Here is a 9,204-nt window from a genome sequence, read left to right as displayed (position 1 = left end):
AAATAAAATCTGTGTCATCCCTAAGATTCAAGCATCAGCGTTCTGGTAACATCTGTCCTCTTTCTTTTCTTGGGGAGACTAGTTCCCCAACTGATTTTCAGCTGGTTACAAAAGAAACCATTCTCTTAGAGAAGATTGCCTGGGCTCTCTATGGAGATTTGTTGATACTACGAAAAACCATAATTTCATAAAGTCACTATGTTGACTTCATATTTTATAGGTGGTGTTAATGAGAAAGTCAATTTAAAAATAAAGCCTATGGAATTAAGATAAAAAGCATTTGGCAAAAATGTGACAAAACTCCAAGGAATTTTATTAACATGTTTCATTAAATGCTGTTTGGCACCATCTCTGCAGTCAGTTTGTCTGCACAAGCCTGGTGGCTGCGTAGGCCTTGACAGCACAAACAAGAGAGAAGCTGGAGAGAAGAAAAAGGCAAAATGCCCTAAGGTAGTCACGTACATGTATTGATGACCTCACTAGTTAATTCCAGTATTTTCATTACACCTGACTTTAGACCCTAATTGCTCAACAACCACATTTTACTGGCTGTTTTACCAAATCATTTCCCCTGCTGTTGTGACTTTTGTGTAGTGGGCTATGATTAATTGTAGTGTTAGTAATAATAGACTAGTTTATGTCTCCATTGTGCCTCTTATATGTTCCCTCCTTTTTTTTTTTGTTGTTGCAAGCTATTTCTAGGAAACCAAAGCTACCTTGTGTATTTTTGGTACTACAGGGTAGAATACTTTTAACAGCATTCTATATATACAGCCTGGCATTTGTCTCAATCTTCCAAACAGGTGCCATTTGAAAATAGGAAACCAATGAAATAGGCACATCCTATATAGTTTCATTAAAAGCCAATAATTTGGAAGCCCAGTCATTGGGCAGACTGCAGAAACTTGATTGATATTTGTAGGCATAGTTACACAGGAAGGCTAGTGTTCAAACTGTTATGAAGGGGTCATAAAATTTCCATAAGCTTCATTGATTTGTGTCATGAAAGAGGCTCTAATCACCCAAATAAGGAATTAAATTAAATTCTTGGCTTTTCAGAATGGTGGGGAGGGAGGAGAGAATCAAGTTAAGTGCTTGCCTTTCCAGACCTTAGTCCCAACCTCTGTTTAAGATCAAGGATTTGGGGCAACTGGCTTCTTCTCTCCTGATTTCTCATAAGTAAATTTCATCTTTAACTTGAATATCAGCATCCCGGGTGATAGTGAGCTGGGAAGAAAATGTGCATCAGAAGCTATTTCTTGGTGTCCCTGGGAAATGCCGATTATCTCTGCTAGTTTCTTCTACAACATAAAATCCTGCACAAGAGCACTGCACTTTGGGTTTAAGGAAATTCAGATTGGCTCCTGTCTCTCACTTTTCCCACTCCCCTCCACCCTCCTCATATTTGCAGGCCTGGGGACTCTCCAGAGGCCCTGTGACTGGTCACTGAGTTTATTTCTTGGTGCTTTAATTCCTGCCTGGCCCAGAGGCTGTGAGAAAAGCCAGCATTTGTGTTTTCCAGGGGCTTTGCAGAGGTGCTAATTAGCTCCTTTGCAAAGTCCTATAATCAAACAGTAAGAGGATTGTGGATTTTTTCCCCTCTCCTCCTCCTTCTTTTTGGCTTTTGGCCCCAATAATAAGTATGGTTCATAAAACTCATCTTGTTCTTTGGCGCATAACCCAGCTCTGGGCTGTGCTGCTGGCAGCCCAATAGGGGCAGCTGCGCCCTGGTGCTGGCTCGCTGGCTGACCCGGGAACCTTGACAATAAGTATCATTTTCTTTGCTCCTCTCTCCTGTTCTTCTTGGAAGGAAGAGCAGGTTCCCCTGCACTCCCCACCTCTCCTCATCCATACCCCTCCCCCAAAGGATTGGAATTGCTGATGAAGATGAAAATATTTGTGTTTCCAAGACTGTGGGGAAGATAGGCAGATTGACTTTTCAATGTATAATACTTTAATGAAAGCCATTCTTAATTCACATTCCAAAAGAAAAGATTTATGTAGGCACATTTTTAACTTCCTGGCAAAAGGTTTTTTCAAGTCAAGAGAGCATTCCACACTCCGTGTGAAAAGAGAAGATGCATTTGTAGAAGGAAGGGGGCACCCTGTGTAGGAAGGGGTTTGAGTGAGTGGAAATGTCAATATAGAATAAGGTGGGAGTGGAAACACACACACATACACCCTTGAATTCTGAGGCACAAAAGTGGCCTTTTCTATATTTATCAACTGTCTAGTTTGAGATCATGCAGTAGCTCCTGGGTTGTAACCCCTTTCTGAAGGTGACTGGTCAAACATACCCGGATACTTTTAACTTATGATTTTGTTATGCTGTTTGACCAGCCTCAGGTCAGGGTCCAGGATTACAGTCACTCTCAGATCTCCCATTCTCATCTGACTCTCAGCCCAATACTCACTCTCTTGAGCAGGAAACAGATAGTGAAGGGCTCATTGCAGCTCGCTGAGGTGTTGGCTGTTTTTGTAAAAGTTGGTGTTTATTTATTTTCATATTACTTACTAAACACATGTCTACAGGTACAATCACTGGACACTTTTTAAGTAAATTCAACTAGTAAACAAATTCACAGAGGGAGTCAGTTGTCAGGATTATGGCTTAGAATTTCCCAAATCAAGGTCTCATAGCATTGATCATTGGAAACAAACTCCTGCCCATTGAAAAGACTACATGTTTAGAATATGTAGGTAAATGCAGTATTATTTTTTCCATAACAAATATGACATCTTTTCTTTGATTGGTCCAAATCTTAAAATGACATGTCGTTAGAATAGTTCAAGAAAAATTCTGACATACTCCTCATAATCTTCTGTTGTTCTCTTCATGGCATTATCTGGTTATTAGAAATGCTATAGAAATGATCTCAGCAGAGTTTATTAGTTAATGGCTGATTTTTTCCCCCCTATGAGGATGTGTTAAATCCATTTCATATCCAAGGTTCTGTATGTCATGAGACTTCAAAACATTCATGACACTTTCATTTTAAAGCATCTTTTCTCTCTGGTGAGTTTATGGTTTTAAATTAAATTAAATTAAATTAAATTTAATCTTTCTATTAGTTGTTCAAAAGGTCAGAAATCTCTAGGAGATATATAACTTGGCTTTGAATCAGCATATGAAAAATAAGCTTTTGTGTAAAAAAGAGACTTAATATAGACAATAGGAAAATGATGCTCCATTGTCTCTTCCACCCCTAATTGGCAAAAAAGATAGGAGAAGCAGGAAAAACTAAACTATCACTTCTGGTAAAAGAAAGAGATGATTGGGTTTAAGTAATGCATGGACCATGAGCAAATAAAATTATATTGTGGGAAAAAAAATCTCAATTTGAATACTTTATTTCTGAAATATATCATTTTAGATTCACATTTAATCTTTTTTATTCCTTTCAGCAATTTTACTCGAAATAAACTGACGAGTTTGTCTAGGAAACATTTCCGTCACCTTGACTTGTCTGAGCTGTAAGTAATGATTTCGTGTTTGGGGAAATTTTTTTCAAGGAAAAGAGCAATTAAGTATATTTTTAAATGAGTGATGCTATAGATCTATTTTTATGTAAAAAATTCTTGAAAAATGATTTCTTAAGTTTTAGTTACTTGTTTGCTTTTTCACTTAAGAAGACAGGATTGAGTAATAAAAGTTAGAAACCACAATAGTAACATGTTGTTTATGATGAGTTTTAAAGGTTTTTACATAAATGATTTATTTTGTAATGGAGGGGAAAATATTTAAATGTGTTGATGACTAATAGCCAGAATTTCCAAGTGTATTCAATTTTTGTGTTATCACCATGAAGCAGATGTAAACTGTTGACAGCCCTTTGTTTAAGGTGCCCAAGGAACCCCGCAGCAGAGATTCTGTGGAGCAGAGGTGGGCAAAAATGGACAAGGCCTTTGAATACCAGCAAAGCTTTTGCTTAAACTGTATGTGGCCTGAAATGTAGGGTCCACCCCCTTCACAAGGAAATTGGGCAGATTAGAAAATGTCACCAGTGGGGTGACAGCAAGCTAATTGGTAGCAATGAGGGTTACATGAAGAAAGTCTTAGTGATTGGCAATGATTTTGAATAAACTGAATTCAGGTAGTCGAAGTACTAGGTTTCTGACACAGGAGTAGACAAATTAAAAACCTAAGGAAGACACACGAAATAGCGTAAGATACTCTGTAAAAATTTTAAGCATCACTGCAGAAAATTTTCTTGCTTGGTTAGAAATTAGAGTTCTGATTCCAAATTCGCATGTCTCAATATTCTCCCTTCAACATACTTAATAAGTTCATTCAACAAATGGTCATTGGGTTCCTGTTACAAATCGAAGTAACATGGCAGTGGGCCATGGCGATAGATCTCTGTGGTCCAGGATTCTGCTATGTGGTGGGAGAGGTAGAAGTCTGACATGCACATGTGGTGATAATCGCTGCAAAAGGAGTTTGCTCAGTGAGCGAGGGGAAGAAGCCAGTTGTCCATTGGCATTTTGTGGTCATCGGAATATTGTTGTATGTATAACTGAAGGACCTCTGGCTTCTTTATCCCCTCTGATTATTCAATCAGATTTTCTTTTAAGAATGATTCTTTAGTTTGTCATGTACTCAGACTGCCAGGAAATAGCTTGAATTGGTGGGGCTTAAACATTGTGGATCTCCTCTGCATTGTATTCCATATCCAGTCGCATCAAATCTTATTTTGGCGTTGGAGGGATACTCAGAGGCCATCAAGCAGACACACATTAAAGAGTCTGCCATGACCACATTTCCCCAAAGAAATTCCCAGAAAAGTCTCTAGGGATCCCCGAGATTCTTAGAACCCGACCAGAAAACCACAGGAGTAAATGATGCTGCAAAGCCCAGGTCCGGTCCACGCAGAAATCTTAAGTATTGTGGTTAATTCCAGGCAGAGCCTATGTAACGATTTTAAATGGCCTCATTTAAAGGCTCATTACCATAAATGGAATTCATCTCAAATAGGCCACTGAGTATTATAAATAAACATTTAAAGATTTTTTTCTTGTGGTTTTTATTTTTCCTCTTGACTATTTCCTCCTTCACCAGTCGCAGGCCACAGGAGTTCAGGCAGCACGGCTGAATGGTGGTGGCTTTCTCTCAGCAGACCTTCTCACAGTGGGCTAAGAGGCTCAATCTGGAGCTTACTGCCCTTGCTTTCTGAACTCCTGAGGCTTGGTGTGTGTGTGTGTGTGTGTGTGTGTGTGTGTGTGTGTGTGTGTGTAGCCATGTGAGCACCTGCGCACATGCATGCCAGAGGTACCAGAGCTCCCTTGCGGATTCTCTCTCTCACATTCACTCCACCTTTCTTGCATCAATCAAACTAACTGTGGTTGCAGAAAGCTGTGAGCACCACCTGATTAGCTCTCACACTTCAGTCCTAGCATTGGATTTACAGTCTCATTTTAAATGAAGATGACACTTTTTCTGCCCCCCACTGAAGTTTGAGCTTATTAAATAACACTTCAATCTCAGCCTGACCAGAAATAAGTATGTTAGTATTTCTGAAAACTTACTGTTGGCATCTTCACTTAAAATCTTCTTAATAACTGTATAATCATAATGATTAATTTATTACAGCACCTTATTTCCCCCCATTTTATGAGACACACTCTTTTTTCTCTACATTACAAATATTTCTGTCCTTATCTTATTTCCCTATTATTCTGAAAAGCTTTAACATCACTTTGCATCTTTTAGCCTTTTCAGTGGTATTTGCACACAGCAGAAGCTCAAATAAGCATTAGATAAATTAACGAATAATAAGTAGTAGTTATGTTTAAAGATGGGTATGACTTTCAAACATGGCTGGCTAGAAAGAATTCATACTTTTGTAATGCTTCAGGAGCATGAATGTAGTTAAAATTAAAAAAGAGAAGCCTGACTGAGTTTCATTTTTGTTTCATGTAGGATCTTGGTGGGCAATCCATTCGCATGCTCCTGTGATATTATGTGGATCAAGACTCTTCAGGAGACTAAAACCAGTCCAGACACTCAGGATTTGTACTGCCTAAATGAAAGCAGCAAGAATATTCCCCTGGTGAACCTGCAGATCCCCAATTGTGGTAATTCACTTTTAAGTCAATGAGTTCTAGTTGCTATTACTTATTCTAATTGCTTTGGTGTGGTAGAGAGTCTGGGAAGATTACTACTACCCAGATTTTATACAGTATGCTATTATGTCTCCAGTAAGTTGGGCTACATTTGTGTGCAGTATGGAGAATCATTTGGGAGCAACTTTGCTGAACATTTTTTGCAAGTAGAATATTAATTTTGAATGAATGACTTAAAAGTGTATAGAGAAAAAAAGCACACACTTTATTCCTTTGTTTCTTTGTTCATTCGCCTGTTCATCCATCCATCCATCCATCCATCCATTTATCCATCCATCCATCCATCCATCCATCCAAAAAGTATCTGCTAAGAATGTAGTACTCCATTGGCCACATAAATACTTGGTTGGCCCTCAGGCCATGTAGAGGGAAGGATTTCAAGGTGATAAAGTGTCTTGGAAGCATAAGAAAATGCAGTTCAATCCAGAAGCCAGATGTCTATGTCTCTTGATGGCGCTCCTCAGATTTTCCTTTATAAGTGCTTTATCCCATGTCTAAGTTCAAAATCTCTTCCTTTACCCTTGTCCCCACCCCTCTCCTTAGCATTCACACCTTCAGAATTTAAACTGGCACCATGTGATGAAATCACAGCTCTCTGTGAGGACTAGTGTGTTTATAGGGAAGTAGAATTTAAGGGTGACTGTGAGGATTTTACCGCTAAGGGCTTCTGGGACATAAGTCTACAATACTCACATATTCATATTATTCCTCTGTTGAAATTTTATTTATTTATTTAATTTATTTATTTAATTTTTTAATAATATATTTTTTATTAAATTATTATTTTTGTACATATACCAATGCCCGCCCCCCCATACATACCCTCCCTCTCCAGAGTTTTGTGTCCATTGGTTGTACTTATATGCATGTATACAAGTCCTTCAGTTGATCTCTTATCTCCCCCAGTTGAAATTTTAATCAGTCAGTCAACCAGTTAAATCAGTTCACAAAGATATTTGATCTTCTGGTCTAGTGGTGACTCAGCAGAAAGCCAGGTAGCACTGGTCCTCCGCTGCCCTGAGGAATCTTCATGTTGACCATATATATCTAGTTCTTTGTTTTCAGAGGACCCTATTGTTTAGGGTCAGTTTTCATTTAAGGAAAATATAACTGCTGCTTATTTTTTAATGAGAATGTAATGAAAGGAAAGATAAATGTTCATTCTGACCCTGAAGGAGCTTAGAAGATAGCAGTTACCCTTCCCACATGGTTTTTTTTTTTTTTTTTTTTTTTTTTTTTTTTTTTTTTTTTTTGTAATAACTAGAGATCTTTGGTTTTAGAATGGGGTGAGGGGGAGGAGCATCAGGCTTGGCTCCCTTGCCAACTTCCCTCAGCATTCTTTGCTAGCCAAGGGTGAAAATTACAAACATTTTAAAAATATGTATCTTTTCCTGATAAGAAGGTAACTGCTTTCTGTTCTGGCATAAATTTGTGCCACTGAGAGAAATTGCCTAGAGGGACAAGAAATGCAAAATTGAGTCACCTGTCCTGTTGGCCAGCTCCCAAATCCCCATGGCTGTTGTGACCACATTGGTTCAGCAACCACTGAGAGGAAAAAAGAGAAAGCATCTAACTCCTGCTCTGATTTCACAAACTGCATTTAATAGATGTCTGTTTTGCCCTAGCCTGAAACCATTCTATTTCTTTGATTTTAATTTTCAGCCATGTTGCCTCGACAGCATTCTGATAATGCACTCACTGCATGTGTTGTTGATAGACTATTGTGATTGTGGAAGGGGGACCATAGCAGTGACCTGGTCCTTATTTTTTCCTGATTGATTTATCAATTTTCAATAATTTTTATATGATTTCTACAATTAGTCAATGCATTGTGTGTATGAGAGTGAAACTTTGAATCCACATCAGAGAGCACGTGCTTGCTTGATTGAGTAGGATCTGTTTATATTCATGGTAACATTCACAATTAATTTCACGGTCACCAATGCTTTTCAAAAAGCAACATTATAAAAGGAGAATATGCAGACTTTTTTCTGCCATTTTCATATTCGTATGTTTTATTTTTGTTATTTTTTTCTTTCAAGTGTTTTTTACTTCTTTATAATTGAACAAATAATGTTGATGCATTTTGTTGTAAAAATATATTCCTGTATTATACATAAAGCTTGTCTTTTTCTTGTTTGTGACCATTTCAAGTGGGTAGTCATAGATCTAGCATAGTCTTTTTAATCATTGTCTGGTATTTGTGGAAGTAATTACATTAAATCTTCCATGTTGATGGACATTTAGTTTCCCATTTTTCATTGCTACAAAAATGTTTCAATAGCATATGGACAGATGCAAAGGTTTTTTTAGAGAACATAGTAGGAACCGTATTTTCTTGGTTCATATGGCTTGCACTTTAAAAAATGGTTGTTCTGATATAGAGCCACCTCAGCAAAGTATATCTTGATATTAGCAAATGCATTCTTTGTCTCTCTAAAAATATATGGTGTGTAATTGCTTTTTAGTTTGCATTTTGCTGATTGCTATTGATATCTTGTGAACATTGTGTTTATTCTTCAGTGAACTACCTATTTATACCCTTTGTCTAGTTTTCCTTTTTTTTTTTTCCTTTTTCTTTCATTGGTAGTGTTCTTTGTTTTATTTTTTCTTAATTCTTTGAATATTATAAATTATGTTTCTGATTTTGTAAATGCATAATGATAAGATATTTACCATACATATTTAAATGTATTTCTGTATCTAGAGATAACCCTTCACAAGACATTTTACTTCTTTTTACTTCTTTCTCCCATCTCTCACATTGTTTTCACCTGGGATTTTATTTTAGATTTTACTTATTCCCCCCTCCCCCCCAGTTTTTATTAATTGATTTGAGAGAAAGAAATGGAGAGAGAGAGATATCAATATCAATTATTATTACACTTACATATGCATTCATTGGTTGATTCTTATATGTGTCCTAGCCAGGGATCGAACCCACAACCGTGGTGTATCAGGAGGATACACTAACCAACTGAGCTATCGGGCCAAGGCATTACTTGATTTTTTTTAAGATTTACTATTTTTTCTGTACCACTGATCTTTGTATCTTACTACTTCCTCTTAGAGTGGCTTTTC

The 9,204-nt window shown here is 37.4% G+C and overlaps 1 protein-coding gene across 8 annotated transcripts in view; it reads left to right on the top strand.

Moving 5' to 3' along the window:
* The window catches only part of NTRK2 (neurotrophic receptor tyrosine kinase 2), a 307,987-nt gene that overhangs the window by 33,764 nt on the left and 265,019 nt on the right, over positions 1-9,204 (top strand). For all 8 annotated transcript variants that reach the window (XR_006741271.1, XR_006741270.1, XM_036433649.2 and 5 more), the window contains exons 5-6: positions 3,406-3,474; positions 5,921-6,075. Coding sequence is in view for 6 of the 8 variants with exons in the window: in XM_036433649.2 (XP_036289542.1) it covers positions 3,406-3,474; positions 5,921-6,075 (224 nt within the window). In the remaining 2 variants the exon portion in view is untranslated. The remainder of the gene's footprint in view (positions 1-3,405; positions 3,475-5,920; positions 6,076-9,204) is intronic.

Source organism: Pipistrellus kuhlii, unplaced genomic scaffold (assembly GCF_014108245.1).
Source record: "Pipistrellus kuhlii isolate mPipKuh1 unplaced genomic scaffold, mPipKuh1.p scaffold_m20_p_12, whole genome shotgun sequence".
Classification (NCBI taxonomy): domain Eukaryota; kingdom Metazoa; phylum Chordata; class Mammalia; order Chiroptera; family Vespertilionidae; genus Pipistrellus; species Pipistrellus kuhlii.
Note: the sequence above shows the minus strand (reverse complement) of the source record. Positions and strands in the feature narration are given on the sequence as shown.